Here is a 22927-nt window from a genome sequence, read left to right on the forward strand (position 1 = left end):
TTACTCCGCGAAGCTCCTCACTACGGCAGCCGTAATGCTCTGACAATCCATCAAGCAGTGCGGCTTACCAAAGTTGTACTAAAATATTTTTAACAGATTTCTGCACGCCAAATTTGGTTCGAGGTCAGTAAGCACAACCAGAATTCATACATAAGGCACACTCTCGATTTTTGAGAAAATTAAAGGATTTTAAGTGCGCCTTATAGTGCAGAAAATACGTTATACAGAAGAAAAGAATATATCGCGATATATATCGTTACCGCACGTGCTTCAAATTATATCGCAATATGGATTTTAGGCCATATCGCCCAGCCCTATAGTGAAGACTAGATGTGAAATGTGACTACAGTGTCCTTCACTGTTCCAAATGTTTGGTGTTGATTAATGTCTAGGAAAGTGTTTTTGTTGAACATTATTATGACACCCATAACATGAACTTTGAGCTTTTGGATATGGAATTTCATTACCTTTTAGGCATTGGTTTAAGAAATAATAGCACAAGAATTCACACAAGAAAAAAATGGTTTTTGGAGTTGAGTGATCTAATTCTCCTTTTTCCTCAAGTCCAAGGGAAACATACACTATATAGACAAAAAGAAGACTGAAAAGAAGAGGCCAAAAGTATTGGCCAACACCCCTCATGCTTTGAACTCTGGTGTTTTCAGTCGCATTGCTACAGGTGTATAAAGTCGCGTACCTAGCCATGCAGTCTGTGAAAGAGCTCACTGAATTTGAGCATGACGCTGTAATAAAATACAATCACTGCAACAAGTCAGTTCATGTAATTTCATAGTCCATGTTCAACTGTAAATGCTATTACTGCAAAGTAGAAGTGTTTAGGAACCACAGCACAGACCATGTAAAGTTACAGAGCAGGGTCACTGCAGAGGCACACAGTGCATAAAATGCTCTGCTGACTCACAACCTGCAGATTTTAAACCTCCTCTGGCGTTAATATCAACACAAAAACAGTTGCTCTCCACAGCTGAGCAGCTTCTGTAGCTGTAACGTGTAGGTGGTACTTAGTCACAGTGATGTTTGACCACAAACTAAAAGCCATGGTTATCAGACATTAACTAAAGTGTGATCACAATCATTACACATTTAAAACCCTTCACAGGATGCCTACAGTTATAAAAATACCAAAACTGTTTACAATTGTACATGAAAAGTGGTAGTGGTGTCCAATAGATGCTTTTAGCATTTTAGCATCTGGTTAAAACACTAAATACTAAGAGAAGCAGTGTAAATACCCTGATGTACTGACCTTAAAACTGTATTTACACCCAACAGTTGATGTAGCTCTAGACCTATGCTTAGTTCAGCCCCCGAACTGATTTAAGTGGATGAGATGTTAAGAATTACTTAGTCAAACTGGTGTGTAGAACAGTTCATTCAAAACCTAAAAAGTAAGAGTACTCAAAACATTAAGTATAAGTCAGCAAGATGATGACAACAAGCAAGGTAGGAACAAAAAACGAATAAAATGAAGGGGGGAAACCTTAAGGCATTAAAGCTTAAACAACACATCCATGACAGGTTATTTTAATCACGTAAAGATTAAAAAATAGGACAGTTTACTGGAAGAGAAATACCAGCATAAATGTGACTTTTTATTAATCACCAATGGAAACTATAGTAATTTACTGTATCTACACATTTCATATGTTCAGACAAGACCTTAGCTTAAATAAAAGATATTTTAATAAACATAAACTTACAAAACACGAACAGAGAAAGTTCATGATGCGGGATGGAGCCAAAAAGAGTGCAACATTATATCCTCATCATCTTAGAGCCTAAGAACCCTCAGATGAGCTGCATCAGCTGATGACCCCCCTTAATTTTTAGCATGAGGATCAACAAGGAAACACTCCCAGTACAGAGGGATGAGTGTCATGATCTTCACTAATAATTTGGTGATAAATATAAGCAAACAGTGTTTTACTTTACACATTAACACTTCAGCTTTACTTGTGCACTGAGTGCTCCAGGTAAGGAAAGGTTAGGCTGAGGTCAGTGTGGCCAGACATGCTCCATCTACAGCCTTGGTAAGATAACAGATTCTCTGTGAGCCTGAACGCCACTGAGGCAGAAACAGACATATAAACTACTGCAGCGTAAAGTAAAGGGTCATCCTGGCCAACTACTACAACACTGGAGGCGAAAGGCTTGGCATGGTGGTGGATGGAGGTGGCAGAAATGTGTGAGTTCAAGTGTGTGCGTACAAAAAGAAGAAAAAACTTATCCCATAAGTGGATCCTCCAGGGCAGAGGCTGTGTGTTTCCATGAATTTAAAACACAGTATATGGGGAAATATGTATATGTGTGTGTGTGTGTGTGTGTGTGTGTGTGTGTGTGTGTGTGTGTGTGTGTGTGTGTGTGTGTGTGTGTGTGTGTTGTGAGCCTTACCCTTTAGGTGGATCTTATTTTCCGGGCTGTGCACCAACACCGAGCTAACTGAATCCAAGCTGTCGTAGTTACTGCAGCCGAGAGGGCCTGTCCTTGTTTCGGTTACCTAGGAAATAGAGGAGGGATAGCTCTGTTTACTTCAACAGCTACCTCATCCACTAAATAGTGGATGAGGTAGCTGTTTGTTTCTCTTTCTGGCAGTCATGTACACAGCTGTAGCAGGTGAAGTGTGTGAAGGCAGGCAGAATACTGGATGTGGCAGAGCCCTCTGACAGCAGAGAAACTGTCACCATCTTTGGCTTCACTCATACACCTGCAGACACAGCTGTGTGCAACGTGAGGCCTTTCTTCAAAGAATGGTGGAAAATATGTGAAGAAAAGTAAAAAGTTAACAGACGCAGATACTTGTGAAGGACTCACAAAATCAAATATTGAAAGGTAGGCTGTTAAGCAGCCTTTTTTAGTAGAGGCAATAAGCATGGTAATGACCACTTTTACATGTTAGTGTTCTTAAATCATCAAAATCTGCAAATTTCTTAAATATTACACTAAGATGTTCATTACTTTTATGACTATAATTATTCCTATTAGCAGAAATCATGATATTTGCTGTTCCATTGAATTATTACAAATGCATCTTACTTAAAATGTTCATATAATCTGCTGATTTGTTTGAGCCTATGTTTTTATCACAGTGTCACAGACATGATTGCTTTGCCCAAACCCCACAAATTTAACAATATGTCTGTAATTCTACTTCATTATTAAATTTAGATACTTTGTGGTATGTATTTAAGAATATTTACCATGTAGTCTCTCTTATTATTAGGGTTTAAAAACATATTTCTATACACAAGTTAAAATAAATAAATACATATATTATTTATTTTGGCTTTAGAATAACTGTGAAACACATTTCCCTTAAGATTCAAGGCAGCAGGCTTTAGACAGCTGTAATGTTTAAGTGTGACCAATGATAATGCTGCATCTGTTACAGCAGCAAAACACTCAAGAGATAACATGCAAGAACTGTAATTTTAAGTAAACCTTGGAGCGGTTTAAATACAAGGCACTGGTAGTGCTCCACCCTCTCCACCCGTCTTATTCTGAGGCTGTAAAATGGCTATTCATAAACCAAATGCTGACATCACCTTCCAACATAAGATACTTTTGCTACACTACAAGAAATTAAGAATCAAGAATCATGCTCTTCTTTTTTTATATTATCTTTATGCACCACTTCACACAACCTTACATTCTGTCGAGAAAATAAAGACAACTATTACTGATGCAAACATCATTTTTTAAAAATCGCTTATATAACATGTAGATAAAGAAATACTCTTCAGTGTGTATTGTATTTGATTCAAAGGTTTCTTTAAAATGCTAGCAGCATCAAAGTACAGGTATTGTGCATTGAAGTCAGATGCTTAGATAGAAGTTCTAACTGGCCATTTCTAGATCCAGCATCTCCTTAGCAGTAAAAGTATAGTTACAACTTAAAAACTATGGATTAATCTCCTTCACGTAAGCCTTTGTTGTAAACTAATTACACTCATGTAGTGGTCAATCAAAGATAAGCTAGTGGCTATTTCCTGGCTATTGTCGACAATTCCAGCACACTGTAAAAAAAAAAAATCCCCTTCTTTTGGTATGAATATACAACATCATCACTGAACAAAAATATTATAGGGACTTGTTGATTGCAAGTGATGATGACAAGTGATCATACAATACAAAGCTGGCTAGCTGCGCTGGAGTACCAGTGCAACAGTCACAGAACTGAACTGAAAATTTCTTCCTTACAAGGTGCAAAAAGAGTAAATTGTAATAGTACAATTTAGTTTTTAAAAATATATAAATTGAAGCTGAATATTAGTGGTTTTGAAAGAGATGTAATGGAAATTATGATATGTTGACAATATTGTTGCTGTGACATGAACAGAGGGTGAAGAGAAAAGGTGCAACAGAGCAATGAGTGTAAACAGAAAAAAGTCACATAAGCGTGACAGATGGAACAAAAGGGATAAGACACAAGAAAGAAAAGAAAATACTGTAAAAAATTAAGCAAACATTATTTTGCAGATATCGCACACAGTTCATTTGGACATGTCCTCTGGCAAAACCATTCTGCAGCTAAATCAGGCCATTTGGCAAATAAGGTAGCCTGTGCAAATTTGCTGTCCTTAACACAGCCCTGCGCCTTACATCTCCACACTCTGCCTTGCATTAAGATTGGATCTAATATCAAAAGAAATAGAAGTTACCCTTGAAGGCGCTACAGGAGATACACATCTCAAACATCACTCAAATAACCAACTAAAAAAACCAGACACTGCTGAGATGAAGTCAAAGATAAGCTACAGATAAAGGCTAGCAACAAGGAAAGATTAGTGAAGGAGGACGGGGCTGTTTGGGGATGTTGTTTCAGCCACACGTACCACTGATAATCCCTGCCTTAAAAAGAAACCAAAAGAAACCTGTTGCATCTCATTCATGTTTTGGAATTGGCTGTGTAACATAATCCCTTGGGTTTTTCTTTGTTCACATTAAACTCTACCTCATAGGGTGCGCTCAAAGTCTGTGAAGTCGGATAAATTTTATGATTCCACAAAACCAAAGCAGTTTGTATTTTTTTTTATAAATTGCATGCAGTTAAAATTAAAAGCCTGCAGAATGTGCACAGTGGTTATGAAAAGGTACAAAAATGATCAGGGTAGGATAACTATTTTGCAGATATTTGGCTGGAGTAAGAGAAATATACTACTAACCAAACAGTGCATGTTTTTCCTTTTATTTGTTGTATTTTCGAGGTTATCCTCTGAATCTTTTAGCCAACAAATGATTCTGAATTGGATTTGGATAAGTGGTTAAGAAAGTGGATGGATTGATGGATGGATGGATGGATGGATAGATGGATAGATGGATGCATGGACGGATGGATGGACAGATGGATGGCATTTCCCTTTTTTGTGTTAGTCTCTTTGTTTTCACTTCCTCTTTCTTTCTGATGACATCATTCTTCTTCCTGTGTGATTTTTTTGTCCCACACTGACTCACCTTTGTTAAGTTCCATTCTCTGTATATACATACTGTAGTCCAGCATCGCCTTTATCGAGCTGCCAGTCTGTGTACTTCCACCTGCTGGGTGAGTTCTTTGTTAACTCGTTCTAGTTTCAAAGTGGATCCCTGGGGTTTTTCTTTTTGGACCGTCCTTTATTTTTGGACCTTGCTAATTGTTAACGGGTCTTTCTCTTGTACTTCACCTACTATAATTTTCTCTCTTATGTACACTAAAAAAAAATCCATCACTTGTGTTATCCCAATAAAACACTTTACTACACCCAGCAGGAATATAAAGGAATACACGCTGCTTAGTGGGGTTCTTTGTGACCCTCAATCTCAACAAAGGAAGTGGAGACAGCAAACACAGCATGACTCACAGAACCACAACTACCACACTGAGGAAAAATTCATATAATAAATATAAAAAACGAGACTAAAGATGGACCAGTTTAGCTTAAGAGGAGAAGTTAGAGCAGGTCTAAATAATTTAGTTCATAATTTGGAATTTCCAGCTGTAGCACAGTCAAGAGGTCACATTCTTAGGCAAGAAAATACTGCCAAATTGTTCCACTGTGGACCCAGTTTAACAGTTTGTTAGTCTTTTATATTTTGTGAAACTGAAACCGTCTGTTTCACATTTTTTTAATATCTCAATGTGTCAACTCTTGATCAGTTTTAAAGGATTGCAGTGCAAGGTATTTTTTATGGCTACCATTTACAGGTGTACATTAAACACGTCTCATGCCAGCAAGCTAATGTTAGTAAGAGAAGGCAGCACTGACTGAACTGTATCTGTTCAAAATATGAAAACCTGCTGAAAGCAGAAGTAGATTATTGTATTTTTAAATCTCCCAAACTTTAAAGTGCATATGTTGTATTGATACCAACACTATTTAGTGCAAGAACTTTGAAGATTTTTCATTTTTCATGCCATGTTTGAATGCAGAATGAACTGTGAGATCAATACCGCTCGGTAAGTTTTGTTGTAGCAACAAACAAATTCAAACATGTACTACAGATTGTGTAAGAAGCATTAAGTTTGATCATTATTCTTCATGAAGAAAACTAAAGCTTTTAGCCACTTTTCAAGCCCATGGAGAGTGGCGGTTTAATACTTAAAACCAACTGCACAATTATCACTATAATGTAACAATTTCATACATCTTTTTTTCAAATTTGGACAGAAAAGGAAAATATTTAAATTAAGTGAATGTCTCTATTTAAAAACAAACAAACAAACAAAAAATTCATGAGTGAGATTATAGTATATAGGATTTTTCAGAAATCTGTTCACTTATTTTTATTTACACATTATATCAGTAAGGAAGCTGACTAAATATTCACTGATAATTTATGGCAAAGGCGGTGTGGGATTATACTAAGTGTATACTTCTTCCCACTCCCTTTCATCATGTAAATTAATCAGAATGTTTTGTTTGTATTGTTAATTTGTATAGTATTTTTTTCTCTCTTATTCTTTTTAAATGTTACCGGTATATTGTTCACATGTTGAAATAAATTACCAAAAAAAAAAAAAAAAAAAAAATTATCTACAGCGATTTTTATTATCATGATTTATTTCCTTGAGGTCTACATAAATTGTGTTCTCTGTCTGTCGAAATGATAAATGCATCAGAGCTCTCAGCTGTGTTGCAGTGAATACACACCAGGCTTTTTTGTAACTCCTGTGAGGAACTTCAATAATAACCCACCTGAGAGCTGCCACCCTGCCTCTGCTTTTGTTTCAAACTCCCAAGAGCCCTTCAGTGAGTGGATCATTCAAACTAGACCACTTTGTCTTTTGTGTTTACTCAATAACATGCATTGTTCAAACATAGCAGAGTAGTGTGTGTTTTGTATGGATTGTGTGAGATCAAGTAATGCATTGCTGTTTGTTTCACTCAGCTTATTATGGCTGATGATCTAACAAACTGCTGTTTATACTCTTGTGTACCTTTAACCTCTTTATTGATAAAAAAAAAAAAAAGGTTTTATTTTACATCAAATACTTTTCAGCTTTCTTATTAAGTGCACATTTGTTCGGAGTGAAATATATATTTATGCAGGTTTTGCATTGATACCATTCGTGCCCTGCATCTTCATCTTATTTGAAGTTACCTCAAAGTAATGAATGCAATGAAAACCTGAGAACACTTGGATAGAAGAACGTTAGTACTGCTTGATCTCTGGATGTTTTAACAGCCCTGATTAGTCATTATTAGTTATTAAAAGTATCTAGAATAATTCCTAAATATACAACAGTGCCTTGTTCATTTTTTACCTCATTTGGGACATGTTTTTATCATTGTGAAACCGGCTTGTTCCATCACATATGAGCTAGAGGACTCACTACTTTGGAAGTCATTTTTCCTTTTATATGGCATCAGCAAATCTAGTTTGTACACCTCCAAGAAGAGTTTAAAGTCATTGTAGAGGTGTGGTGTTTGTGCTTTACATCATTTTCAGATCTCTGTCAGTGTCTTAAAAGCGTTGGCGTGTTCCTTCTTGCGTAATGCGTTGTGATGAGCTTTTATTTAGGACTGGGGTTTCACTGTGCACTTCCCCTGCCGATCTTGGCTCTTGCTGACAGTGTGGTAAAAATACCATGCCTTCACTTGCGTCAACAGAGACAGTTCCTCTACCTTTCCAAACAGCAGATTTCACACATACGCTACAGAGGATTTATTTATTTATTTGTTTGTTTATTTGAAGTGTAGCTTAAACTGAACATGTGAGTTTCTTCTCCTTTACTGCTACAGATAGAGGCAATGCATGTGGCTCCTGCCGCCTACTCTCAGCTGCAGAGACAAAGAACCCAAGGGCCTGTATGTGCACAGGTCAAGTACATCCCACTCAGTGTTGTTCCCTTTTGGGTGATGAGTGGATGTGGCAGAACATGGCTCGGCAGGTGGCCCGAATGCCATTCAGAGAGCCTCATTTAGCACATACGTAAAGGATGCTCTTCTCAAAGTGGGAGTCTGTGTTTGTTGTGTTTGCACATGCGTGTGTGTGCAGGCAGGTGTGCAAAAACACTGGCTGTTTGAAGTTGCCTGTCAGTCTAGAAGAAAAGCTGCTCTAGTCCCTTATCAGCAGGTAAACTAGTTGGTATGTGTGTTTATACTTTTTTAGATGATTTTCACTTGAATGCAAAGTTAAATTCTGAATTTTCATGAAGATGAACACCTACTGCAGATTTTTTTTTTTATCTATATGCACAACACTCTATATCCGTTTTTGTTTTGACAGCTTGTTTAGTTTTCAGTCTTTTGATGAAAATGTGAGCTAAGTTTTAGCCAACAGACTCTAAAGGCACTGTAACCTGTTTTTCTTTAGCAAACTTTCAGCCTCACTTGTTATGTGTGCTTTTGATCGGTGAATCTTCTGTGTTTTCTGACTCCAGCGGAAAAGGCGCTATTTCTGTGTTCCCACACAGTTTACATGAAACAAGCAAAACAGATTAACTCTTCTCTGTGACTGTGGCTATCATTTCCAAACTGTTTGAAGCTTTAGCTTTAGATCTGGCATTACCATGGCTACCTGGTCTTCCTACTGCAGGGTGGGTTATCATTCAGAAGCTGGCTCACTCCCTTGTTCGCTAAATTCATGTTTCCATGCCTGGAGTTTGACTGAGTGAAGGTAAACGGTTACATAACACTAATACAGTGATATTTCTTAAATAAATGACAGGCTGCCATCAGTTATTACTCATTCCACATGAGCTTGTCTTTTCAGAACTGCTTACAGGGGTGTTGTTGTGCATCTATCGGGGTACGGCTAGTCAATAATTAAATCCAAATTTAAAATTTTCAGTGTGTCAAAATGTGCTATCTTATATTCCTTACTATTCTGATCTCTTTTGAGTTAATCACATCAAATGATGTTTAATAATTCAAGCAATAAACTTTTGACAAACTGGCTAATACCTGGACAATGACTCAGCTTACTGTCAGGTCGTGTTAGGATGCAATAATCTTGATTCTTGTTTCATGCAGAGCACAAATCCACGCAGCAACAACATCCTTGCTATATATTCAACTTGGCACTTCAGTCTCTATTTTGGGTTTTGTTACACTGGTACTCTGCAATAGAAAAAAAAAATCTATTTTCTTGCTGCGTTTCCCGCTAGTATCAGTCTAAAGGAAAAGAAAGAAGCAGCTGTAACGGCTAAACTTTAAGAGGTTTAACACACTTTTATTGCCCAATAAGCCGGGTTTATTTTATTTGGCTGAAACCTGGAGAGTAGGTTAGCCGATAAAAAGAGCTTAGAGATGCTCATGACTGCTTGCTAACTGCAGTTTCATAGGTTGTCTTGGTGGTTCTTAGCTGACTGTGGTGTAATTTAGCCTCATTAGCCTCTTGACACAGAAACGACTGTGTCAGACATTTCTGTTCCAAAGTAATTCTGGCTCAGCAGGTAATATATTTCTGGAAATTTCTGATGTAGTGGTATCCCACTGCAGAAGTGATCCTAGTGATTCTAAATGGAAGTGCAAGGATTCATATTTTTGACTGTGGATGGCAGATGACATGGATGGATTGAAAGAACGTTGTGGCATTTGAGGCTTTATGATAATGTTACCTGCACACTGCTCTATTCAGATTTCCTAAACATGTTAAGCTGGGAGGACCCTGGGGTCATGAGGACTGGAAATGGGACTGGGAAGCTGCTGGTTTGCGCAGATTCCAAATACACAGCAGAAAATGAACAGATTAATGAGATGACAGATTTGTCGAGCAATTAGCAATTCAATTTCACCCCAGGGTGAAAATCTTTGAGTGAGAGGGACCAGGTTGGGCATTTCCAAGTTGACCTACAGGCTTCATTTGAAGAATTCCTTCATTCAGAAGTCATAAAGTTATTCCAGGGATATATGGAGACATTTTCAGGTGCAGAACTACAGCAAAGTTAATGCTAAATGAGGCTTATTTTTATGTGTAACTTCAAGAAAGTAATTACATCGTGGACGTTTAGAGAAAGGCATTCAAGTTGAACATTTTAGCCTGTTAATTAAAAACAGTTACATTATACAGTTTTTATATGGGCTTGTCGGACAGTCAAATTTACATTTCCATCTTTTTCCACATGAGATCAGCAGCATTTCAAATGTAGTTTTATTCGAGTTTTCCTGTCAGCTGGAGTCTTTTGAGCTTGGTTTGTTTCTTCACTGGTATACCTTCAGGGCCACACTGGTCTCCTCTTATGTTGAGCTGTTGCATCTAGCTCTTCCAATTTTAATGTTACCCCATCCCAGTGCTTTCCCTCTCACAAAAAAAGCTGAACTCTCTGAGGTTGGCCGTGGGGGGGGGGCTTTGTACTTTTTGAAAGAGTCTGAAGAGTCAGTGGTGTGCCCACTGCAGCTGACAGTGGGTGTTACTCAAGCTAACACTTCTTGACTTTCTGTGTCTATTATCTCACACGCCCAGGAACACTAATCTAATAGCTGTTTAATGAGTTATGATCAAAAGTTGTTAAGAATAACATTTTTTGAAGCTTTCCCTTTGTGGAATTATGTACAACTAAACTTAACTCAGCTCACAGAATATTACTCATACTGCATACACCAAACTGGGTATAGTGGCTGTAGTTTCAAACTGAGTGCTTACACACTCCCAACAGACAGATACAGTATAGCCACCATTACATCACATACTGGTCTCTGGTTTCACATTTGAAACCCTCAACATTAGCATTTTACCGACTGCCCCATTGTTCTACTTAGAGATGGACCGATCTGATATTACGTATCGGTATCGGTCCGATACTGACGTAAATTACTGGATCGGATATCAGAGAGAAATAAAAAATGTAATCCGATCCATTAAAGATCAAAAAAGCACCTCACAAAACTTGCGACACGGCGTAACTCGGCTCATAACCTTAGCACGTTGGAGCAGTGTGCTCACGTGATAGAGCGGCTGTGTGTATTTGCAGCCTCAAACCAGGATTTCATCTCCGATGAAGTGATCCCAGAGAGAAGTAAAGCAAGTGTGTAAGTTCATCTCTGAATGTTTGTAAAGCATTCCCACGTTAAGCTTAACAACTGATAAATGGAGCGACTGCCTCTTCTTGCTGCTACTTCAACCATGAAACTGATCAATGATCAGCTGATCGGCTTTTCTGTCGTGAGTCCGTCTCTCTTGTTTGTTTTTGGCCCACTTCGTGCCAGAAAGAGGAAACCAGCGGCTGAACAACAGCAGCACGTTTAAGCTTGATAAGCTGTTGTTAGAATTTATTTAATATTACTTTCTACACCAGGATCTTTTTCTACGTAGCTGACGGCTGGTAACTGTGCAGGGGTGGATCTAGCAAAGTTTAGCCAGGGGGGCCGATAGGGCATTAACAGGGAAAAGGGGGCACAAAGACATACTTTTCTTTCTTATTCTCATTTAAAATGTCGAGCTTTTAATAAATAATTATCTGAATCTTACACCCAAAGTTTTAATCTGATGTAAAATGTATAGAAGTTCATTACTGTATATAGTAACTGTTAAGTCTAATATACCCTAGTAAGCTATAGTACTTTTTCCTTTGGGAAGATACCATCTGTGCAGTCTGCAGTTCTGTTGAAGGAAGATGTTGAATCTATTTTATTATTTCTTGAAAAATAATTGATTTCTGTGCATTTTTTTCACACTGCATCAAATTAAAGCTACGTCAATTAAGCATCATGAGGTGGAGGGTGGGGGGGGTTCCCTATTTTTTTTTTGCTGGGAGTTTGCAACCCTATTGGTTAGGTTGCTTAATATTTCTGCTAAGTACTCTTTAAAATACCAGAATAGGGAGGATGGTGTAGGTTTAAGTTTATTAGATTGATCAGTTTTGCTGAACTATGAAATATTTTTGGGTGCAGTGTATTTTTTACATACAGGTATAACAGAATAGCTTTAGTGTTGTTGTTTATTTAAACTTGAGTATAAACTTATACAAAATGCAGCAATATATTAAAAAAACAGTTTTATTGATTAAAAAACACACTATATCGGATTCATATTGGTATCGGCAGATATCCAAATTTATGATATCGGTATCGGACATAAAAAAGTGGTATCGTGCCATCTCTAGTTCTACTTGAGCCAGAAGTGACCATATTAGGAAACCATGTTATTTATCACATAATTGCCTGTTTTAGTACATCTTTCAATAATAACAGTCACAATATTAACTTTGAACCTTGACAAAAAGTTAAGAAATAAGTTCAACTCTGTATAATTGCTATGAAGGGACGATTTAGCTAATAATTTAGCTTTTTTTTTTTTTTTTTTACAAGACTTCAACAATTCTTCATGGGAGTCATGATTGACAACAGACCATATGAGCTGAACGGGCAACCAGCTTTGACAAGGGGACATTCATCTCAAGTCACTTTGCTATTTATTTCAAAATATTCCAAAATTTCAGGCGGCTGAGGCAGTTTTTGTGTTTTGCAATTACAAGTAGGGTCGTACTTTCAAACAACCTCTTTTTAGTTTCAAAGAGATATGACAGGTACTTCCCAGAGTTTGACCTGCACAGGCCCATCCACTCAGTGTCATCCTCTGTCATGCTCGTCATTACGACTGCTGCAGAACTACTGTTGATCAAATAATAATGAATTCAATAAATATATATTTAATTGAATCGATATGGGCAAATTGCGTGAATTAGTGTAACTTACTTTAGTGAGACTTTACTGGGTGGGCCTGGACCCCTGAAGCCCATCCAAAGAGTTGATGCTGATGGGAGTCATCTCTAAAGTCAGCTTCAAGTTGCCATTAGAAAAACTGCAGTTTTGGCACTCCCATGTTGACTTATTTTCCAGCCACAGAGATGCCACCGCTATGACCTACTCACATCACTCAAATTAAACCACTATATTTTTAGCTGATGTCCACTTGGTCGTTAACACTTGGATTAGAGCATTCACACTCTCCTTTACAAAAGCAGAGCCAAGAGGCAACATCTCCAAAAGTTGATTCCGTTCATCTGGACGCAGCGTTTTGTGGGAGAAACGTTTCGTCACTCATCCAAGTGACTTCTTCAGTCTCAGCTGACTGCAGGTTTCCCCAATCTTATAAACAGTACATTTGCATAATGACTGAAACCAGCCCAGTGGGAGGTCAGTTCTTAAATTTAATTAATTTAATTAAGCTACGCTACGTCCAGATGAACAGAATCAACTTCTGGAGATTTACTTACCTGGATGATTGAGCAAGCATCAAGAGACGACATGGTAACTAAGGACCTGATTTCAGAGATAGAGCTCAAACTTTGTTTTTACTTTAATAATACCGCTCGGCAAATATTTGACTACATATCGATTCTTCTGAAACTCCAAATATTGCATTAATGATTTTGTTGAATCAGACCAAATACACTAAGCTGGCTGTATACATGACTGATACGTGACTGTAGGAATGCAGTTCAATATGCATGAGAAGCAGTTGGGTTCTGGACGCGTTCTTCACAGAATATCACTGGATGGACTGAAGGCAGACTCACTGATGTGGAAAACAGATCTAAATGGTCGCTACTAATTTATTTATCTGCCATTGTGGACTTCTTTGCAGAAGCTGACGGATTGTTTCAGTGCGCCAGTCACTCATTAGCCTCCCCCAGCACAAACGGATCACGCTGAGCAAAGATTTCAGTTCATAATTAATTCAAGCTTAGCAGCCTTTTCTGCAGTGGTGAGATGCAGCGCTCATACTTTGCATACTTAAGTAAGCAAGAAAATTCCTTTGTTTTGATTTTGCTCACGTTCTAAAGCGACGGTTTGCTGGGATAAACCGTGTCAATAAGCATAAAAGCTGTAGGCACGCAGAGGTTATCTTTTTTTTTCTTTTTTGACCAAGCCTGCATTGTAGGGAAGTTTGTTTTGATGCTGCTTTCATTGAGATTGCCTTTAGCTAAACAAACTTTTCTCATTCATTAAAATTCCATTTCATGCCCTCATACTAATCAAACTTTTCTCTCTCCCAGTAAAAGCTATTTGCAATAAGTCCAGGAGTCCTTTGTGTTGCCCGGTTCTTGTGCACAACCATTCAAGGCTTTTTGGGAGAGCAATCAAGTACTTCAGGGTCTGTTTTAAAGAGACTGTTGGCAGCCAAAAAAGGTCTGAGAGCCAATCTCACCTCTGCATGCCATGTTTTCGGCGACTGCGCTTGGAAAGGAGCCACCTCACACAAGGTACGCACAAGGCTGACACTTTGCAATTACTCATTTCAATCAGATTTCATATTTAAGTTAAAGCATGAAGGCATGGTCCACCCACCCACACACCTGCTGTCATCAAGTGAAAGCCAACAGATTTGTTCTGATGTGAAAAATGCATTGCTCGGTTAAGCTTTGCTTCCAGTCTGGAAGGGAGGGGATTTGGGAAGGTAAAACCAGGCAGAGAGGAGATAATAGGATTTATTTGACTGTGTTTTTGAGTGTTTTCAACAAAACTGAGCCTCGTCGCAATTAAAGAGCTTGCACAAGCCCAGAGGTGGATTTTGGCTAAGTGACGACTCATCACATCAAGTGTTGAGTGTGCAGGTAAATAAAATGAACTTGGCTGTAAGAGTGTGTTAAAATCGCTTCAAGTTTGACAGTCGCAGCCACTTCGTTGCTAAAAATCAAACAGCTTTATTTGAAAAGAAATGATGATAATTGTGTTTTTAACCCTTGTGTGATCCAGATGCATGCACCCACACTGAGACTGTGCTGCTTTTCACATCAGGACTTTGGAGAAACTTGACATTTGCCATGCTCTGGTGCCTCTGTGGGTTATAGCACATGCACTGTCCTTTTAAACCAGCTTGCTACATTTGAAAAATGTTGTGCACTTGCTTTCATCTCTTGCCAGCTTTTGAGCAACGACGCACCTTGAAAATATGCTTTAAAAAAAGATTGCTTGTTAGAGCCATTTATTTTAGGTGGAGCATGGAGCAATGCATTTTGAAGGGACAGTTTTATAGGAGTGTTAATTTGTGTGTCTTTTTTTTCCGTAACTCTTTTTGAATCTAGAGAATTGCAAACACTCAGAAACACACATTTGCATATACATGGTTTATACTGAAAACTAATTTCTTAGTAAATCAAAGACTATACATCTGAGCATGTGCTACAGGTGCATTTGCTGTGTGAATGTGAACAGTACCTTAATAGCAGAGGTGGCAATCTGGAGGTGGTGCAGTCGCCTCAGGGTGCTCTCTCGATCTGTGAAGTAGGAAGCGGCCAGCTGATGGAGCAGCTCCAAAGACACTACTGAGCTGTTGCTGTTGCCTTCGGACTTCTTATTCAGCTTCTGCTTGTCCAGGAAAATGGTCAGAGACTCTTCTCCTGTGGATCGATGATAATTATTTTACAGAGCACTCTGTGATGAACAGTTTTCATTGAGAAAATCATTTGTTTCTTTCTGAATCCTGTTTAACGTGGATAAAAAGCCAAATGAAGAAGAGCGCGTACGTTATATTTGGAAAAACTGGAGTGACAATCTTTGAGTTTGACATTTCTTTGGAAAGGCCTTCAGCGTCTCGCTGCGGTTTTGTGGTTTGTCTGCTGAGGTGCAGGTACTGTGTCATTTGGATTGGCAGCAACAGAACCATTGCCACTAAAATTGGACACAGGCAAGAGAGGAGGTTGTATTCCTTCCCCAGACACCAATAGTTTGAAATTATGAAAGGCGAACGTGGCATTTATCTTGTGCAAGCGAAAACATGTAAGCAATATAAAGCGTGAGCAAGTATTTCTCAGCAATGCCAGCAGCTACTGATGTGGGAAACTTTTTAACAAATCACATGAGGCAGGATTCTCTTACTGTAAATGCACCAAACACCTTTTTATTTGCCCGTGTAATGTCCAAATAAATTGCAGACAGCTCTTACTGTAATTTCTCTAAAACTTTCAGAGTGATAAGTTCAATTACCGGACACTACAGGGAACACTTTATTCCCAACCTCCCTAAATTGAATCTGAATGGGAGCTTAAGTGTGATCTTTAGCAAAGCCGCCACTCCAAAAGTGTCTTGCTAAGCATAAGATTTGCTTAGAAAAGCCACACTTTCTTGGTCTTCAACAAAACACACCATTATTTATGGATGAGCGCCAAGAGGCTTTAAAGCCATTCAGAGAAACACAGAGAGACTAACTCTGATGTGAAATTCATGGGTGTTCAGTTATTTGGGAAGCGCAGGGTGTTTATATTTACCGCCACCTTTTCATTTGAGTTTCTATTGCAAAGTGCAAGGTCACAACTACAGCCAAAAAGTACTTTTGTTCACAAAGTGTAAGGCAATTCATTTTATTAATGTAAAAGGTACCTTTCTGAGGCTGAGTGGCTTTTTTTGGGGGGGGGGAATGAATCAGTTTTTCACTCTTTCACTTTCACTCAACTGTTTAACAAAATACACTTAGATGTAACCACAGCAGAAGAAAAGAGAACAAAAACCAGATATTTCATGCGTTTTCACTCTGCTACAGTAATCAGTATGCAGAATGGATCTGCCCATTTAGTCGAGGCTGTTAATTACACATAGACACTATCAGTGTGACACTGCATTCACCCCGGCTCCATCTCTGAAACTGCTCCAGTGCATACATTCAGTGATAAGTGGCATTAAAGTTAGGCGTCTGCAGACGTGGATATCAGAGCGGCTGTTAGGAGACTGTTCCTGTGAGAGAACCGGATTTGTCTGCTATGTGAACTGTGTTTGGGTAATTTTGGTATTAAATATTTCAAGCCTGAACCGTGAAATAATTGAAACTGAACCTTCTGACAATTTTTTTCAAAAGTAATGAAATTAATTATTAATTTGCAAATTTGAAGTTTTTTTGTGTTTGTTTTTTTCAATTTATTGCTGAAAAATGTATTGTGCAATTTATGTTGGTTTTTCAAATATGATGCACTAGACGTTAAGTTTTAGACTAATTATATCATCGTAAAATCTCCAATTTCATATATTCATAGCATATTTTATGTGGCTGAATGATCTGAGCAACCTAGGATTGTAAATCCTGACCGGGTCCTTACATATGCCTAGACTCACTATCACTCCTTGCAAATGTACTTGTATATCTGCACTATACTAGTTGATGACTGAGATTAGGTGTTTATCAATATCATTAGGTTGTCATCTTGAACACTACACAGGTCTCACTCTTGTTTTTGTGACCCTCACACGATCGATGCTGCTGCCGATCTGTTTTGTGAGTTACTTCTCTCCTTGGGGATTGAGGCAAAAAAGAAATCCAATGAAGAAACACGGGGGTATGAAACAGGTCATTTTAATCCCTCTTCTGCTCTGCGAGGCTCTAATGTTCATCAGAGGGAACGATGAGTGGAAAATTACCTCTGAGGGAGACAACCATTTGTTGAGTGCTGCAAGTGCAAGATGTAAGCATTGTTGCTATTTCTACTTAATACGTGAGACTCTTTCTTGGTATAAAAGGACAGCTAGACTCCTGGAGCTACACTAACACAGGCAACATCCTCCGAGACCTAAAACGAACGGTTTCTCTATTTCTGGCGTGTCCCGACACTTCCTAACCCGAGAATAAAGGAGAGTGTGTCACCTGCAGTCCTCCCTTACCTCCCAGGGTGGCAGTAACCAAGAAGTGGGTCCCGTACTTCTTGATGAGGTTTTCATTGATTTGCTGCAGGGTTGGTCGTCGGCCCAGTAACCGCAGGTTGCGTAGGAACTCTGGTGCTAAGGGCAATGGAGATTTGAGGAAATCTCTCTTCTCCGTAGCCAGGCTGTTCACCTTCCAGTGGCTGAACTCCCTGAAATTATAAATACATGAAAAAGTGATTACATGCTCGAGCACTTTAGCATGATGTGGAATTACAGGCAACTGACTAGAATATACTGCTAAATATAATGACAGGAACATTTAAGGTTACAGTCATACATTTCTGAAGTGACTACAGAGAGAGAGTCTACTTATTGCACAATGGTCCCTGGAAAATCATGACTTGCTGTCTTTCATTGTGAGATTGTCTTGACCATTATATGTTAAAAAAAAGATCTCCGCAGGTCACAAAAAAAGAAACGTCTGATCTATTCTTATCTATAATGTGATCCTATTGGCCAACGTCATAAAGATCACAGACAAAGTGACACTTGTTGTGGCATGTTAACACTGTATGTATAAGAAACAGTCTGGTGTATGGATGTGTGAATGTAGGAATAAAGTAAAGTACTCTGAATGGTCAAAAGTTTAGGAATTGTGATAGATAATGTGCAAATCTGTGACAAAATAAAGATATATTTATATATGATGAGCTACACTGAGAAATATTCAAAAGCCCCAACGTGAGTACAGATGTAAGAGTCATGCAAAAAAGCAAATATTCACGGGATAGTCAGGAGTTAAAGTGGGATGGTGGGGAACCGCAAAATCAGCTGCAGTGGGTCGGCGTTTGGAAAAGAATTAAAGTTCAAGATAAAGTTCTATCGTAAACTCGAGTCGTTTTTCTTTGTGTCCAGGCTGGCGTCAGCTCACATGTGCTGCTGTGGCTCTGAGGTTTACAACAAGCTGTAAGCAGATGTTTCACAGCTATCTTAGCAGATTTCTATTCAGTCCACTGACAGTTCACTGTTTATACTGTTTTTACACCAGACAATATAGAGTTGGTATAAAGGTTTAATGAATTTTAGAACCATCAGCTGAAATTCAAATTCATCAGTTGATATAACTCAAATGACCATGAGCACCACAGCCACCGTTGGCCAGTCCAACACAGTGCTTTACTGTAAATTCACAACAGTGTGGTGAGCTGACCTGCTTATCCTGCACTAAATAAAAAGCACTGGTGATGGAAGATATAGGAGTGTCTTTTACGTGTTCTTGTTCCCTCCATTTAAATCCAAATCTGGTTGATTTTTTAAGATTTACAGTGATGTAAAATAAAGCCGGGGTGTCAAATGTGTTTGGCTTAAAGAAACAAGCCTGTTTTGAAAATGTAAGGAATAGAAATTACAAATATTGGAAATTTGTGCAAAAAATGTGAAGAGTAGCAATAAAAAGTTGTCAGAAAATAAATACTGAAGTGAAGTACAGATGCCTGAAATTTCTACCAAAGTAGAGTAACAAAATATTTGTATTTTTTTTCTTCACACTTCTGCAGACAGACAGCCTGGGGTAAGAAGATCACACACCCCGGGCATTCCAAGGTTTGGGACTGTAAAGAAAGTCCGTGTTTTCCACCAAATACAACCTAGTGACTCACATTAAATGCAACATGGATGTCAGGAGACGCTATCAGTATTCTCAGTTGCGGTCGTGTTTGTTCACATTTAATTCAGTGAAATCTGAAAGATGAATGTGGTAATTATTAAATGGTGCTAGAACTTTACATTTGGGACATGTCCTTAATTAAGCAAATTAGGTTCGACCACGCTGGGCTTTCTGTAACCAGCAACACTATTTTCAGATTGCTGTTGAATATCACTGATAAATTCAAGAGACATCACCCTTCTGTATTCAGTCAGTGTCAAATGCCTCATAAGAGCCTCAGACCTTTTAATCTCTTATTGTTATGACTTTAAAATGATGGCAGAAAAAACACTAACATGTAATCTGCATGGTTTACATATATTGGTGTATTAAACCCATTATAAGTATATTAAGCGCATAAACAACTATGAATAAACCTTTCAGTTACTTTAACGTAGCAGCTTATTGTTTTGATTTCATGGTCTCTAACTGTACAGATTTGATTCAGTCTGGCAGCTGTTATGATAAGCATAACATTTGCCTGGGAGCTGGTGCAGAGAAAATAGTTTCTGGACTCACACTTGGTGGGTGGCTAGAAACACCTGTCAATATTAAAGTTAAGAATATGAATATATAACATTTCTGCTTGTTGACTGTGCAGCCTTGCATGAAGAAATTGTCAGTGTTGTGATTAGAGCCTGGTGTGACATGCCCAAGTGCCCAGCTGTCTTCGTTTCAATCAAACAAATAAATAAAGTTAAGCTTAAATGAACGTTAACCACTAGTGGGAGTATTGGGAGTTTTTTTTTTCCAAAACTCATGCAGCAATAGCTCTTTCATCACATCCTGTTGAGAACTTGAAACCTTGCATCATGTCTAAAGTACAGTAATCCCAATCATGGCCTAAAATGACATGAAAAGTTGGCAGTGCATATACTTGATTTGAAAGAACTTTCTCCTTATAAACAAATCCAGGATGTCACATATAAGTTTGCAGCCTTAGCAAAGTTTAAATAACTAAACCTCTGGTGAATCCAGTTCTTTAGCTGTCCAGACAAATGCCAGTGGCAGTGACAATGACCTTAAAAGTGGTCAGAGAGAGGGATGAGTCTGGAAAAGGATTTTAAGTGACTGATGGTCATTTCATCACTTTACTACTTCAACAGTGGAACCCTGAGGTATGTGAGGAAGATTATGCAAATCTCAGAAGAAAAGTTCAGATCCACCTCATCTGCATAAATTTGCTGGCAAAACAAGGGAAGTTGAATCTTAGCACATTATGCACCAAACAAAATGCCAGCAGTGATACACCGCTTTCCCATGAGTGCACTCTTTCCCTCTCGCACATCCTCACAGTGGAGCATTCACAGAGGGAGACACATATGCAATATCATTGCCTCACTTGCACTAGCTGCTCTCACATTGCATTTTTATGGTCAAAAGTTTACTATTACCAACACAAAATTGTAATTATGCTGTTGACAGCGTTGTGACTAAACTACAATACGCTGCTTCCTGTAATAATACAAAGTAAATATGCATAGGTCATTCAGATAGTACTACAGTAAAGACAGCAATGCACTGTAATTAGTTTTTAGTTCCTGCATTGCATATTAGTCTTCAAAGGAGAGCTGGGATTTGTAGCCATTTAGCACATGGCATGACAAAGCCTTCCTCAGAAGGAATGGCCTCAGGAGCGTACGGTCAAACTAGTGCTTCATTAGGAGGTTCATTCTCACATAATGCACCAATTAATGTCTGTAGTCTGGCCACAGTCACAGCACAATTTGTTCACGCTATCATTAACTCACAATGTTCTCCCATGAAAGGAGGGCAACTCAGGGAAAGCAAGTTGGAAGGTTTAATGCTGCAAAAAAAAAAGTGTTAAAAAAAAAAGATCAAGAAGCGCAAGATAAAGCTTTGTTTTCTCACTCTTGTGTGTTTTCTTCTCTGCACTCTTTAACTTAAAGATTCAAATTATACAATCAAAAAGCGCTCAGATTCATTAAATTAGGGCTGGGTATCGTCACTGATCTCTAGAATCGATTCAATTCCGATTCACAAGGTCCCGAATCGATTCGATCCATGATTTCATTCGATTTGATTCGATTCTATTCGAATCGGGGAAATTTTGACTCAGACAGTCAAAAATATTATAATTCTGATCACGCATCAGTACATTTCCATATTTTTTGTCTATAAAAAGACAGCTGACACTTGTGAGACTTTATCCAAGGTGTGAGCATCACAGCAGATGCCTTTGTGTCAAAGTAACTGAGGATAAAACACAGAAAAACATTAAGGAGATTTTCCTGGCCTGGGATTTTATAGCAGATGATCTTAAAAATATTCTGCAGTAGATCAAAAACGAAAGAAAACCATTAATCAACATATGAACATTACCTGATGCTGCTGAAGTGAAGCAGAGCAAAGTTACAGAGGTTTTAGAGACACAGCTGAGCGTTTTGCAATTTTGCATAATTTTAAAAAGTTTAAATTTGTTCAGAAGCCTATTGAACAGCAGAAATGAGGCTTTCTTTTTGGAAGTAAGTAAAAGGAAAACACAGCGGCCCACAGCGCTGTAAACAACGGTAGACTTGTGCGTAACAAGCAAGCGAATAATGCAGAAAACTGATTTTTAGACGGGAAACTGTTGTTGAAGTACAGAGAGAGAGAGAGAGCTGTGCATGAAGTGTGATTTTATCCTGGTGGAAGCAAAACAGGAAAAGTCAGAGGGAATTCATGATGACGTTTACGTGAAGCAAAATGTGAAGCATAGTTTGGATCTTCTTTTGCTGCTGGTTCAGTCAATATTGTTTGGAGAGAGATTAAACCTGCAGCTTTTGAATCAGCGCAAAAAGGACGTAAACACAAAGCGCGGAGCCGCCGACGGATCAGAATCAGTGAGCTGTCGGGTGAGAAAGGCGACGTCTCACTGATTCTGATGCGTCGGCGGGTCCGCGCTTTGTGTTTACATCTTTGTGCAGAATCCGTGTTCCTGCTCTCCTTTACTGTTTTAGCTGTTTGGTGGTCGTTGAAATTTTGTGAGGTTTGACCTGCGGGCAAAATAAATTATATTTAAAAATCGATTCAGGATTTTAATGAATCGATATCACGTTATCCAAGCTAGAATCATCAAACCCCACCCCTACATTAAATTAGGGTTCTTCAAACTTAAGGTTTAAAAATCATCTTTTTGCATACTGTACCTAACGGGGCTTTGCTAAGCATTTAAACTGACTTTTGTTCTAGTTAGTTTTTCTTATACTGC

The 22927-nt window shown here is 38.4% G+C and overlaps 1 protein-coding gene across 2 annotated transcripts in view; it reads right to left on the minus strand.

Moving 5' to 3' along the window:
• Nucleotides 1-22927, minus strand: part of brinp2 (bone morphogenetic protein/retinoic acid inducible neural-specific 2) — a 270389-nt gene that overhangs the window by 105994 nt on the left and 141468 nt on the right. For both annotated transcript variants that reach the window (XM_040039544.1, XM_040039543.1), the window contains 3 exons: nucleotides 18030-18220; nucleotides 15600-15781; nucleotides 2413-2518 (listed from right to left, as the gene is read on the minus strand). In XM_040039544.1, coding sequence (XP_039895478.1) covers nucleotides 2413-2518; nucleotides 15600-15781; nucleotides 18030-18220 — 479 coding nt within the window. The remainder of the gene's footprint in view (nucleotides 1-2412; nucleotides 2519-15599; nucleotides 15782-18029; nucleotides 18221-22927) is intronic.

Source organism: Simochromis diagramma, unplaced genomic scaffold (assembly GCF_900408965.1).
Source record: "Simochromis diagramma unplaced genomic scaffold, fSimDia1.1 OVJJ01000337.1, whole genome shotgun sequence".
In the NCBI taxonomy this organism is placed as follows: domain Eukaryota; kingdom Metazoa; phylum Chordata; class Actinopteri; order Cichliformes; family Cichlidae; genus Simochromis; species Simochromis diagramma.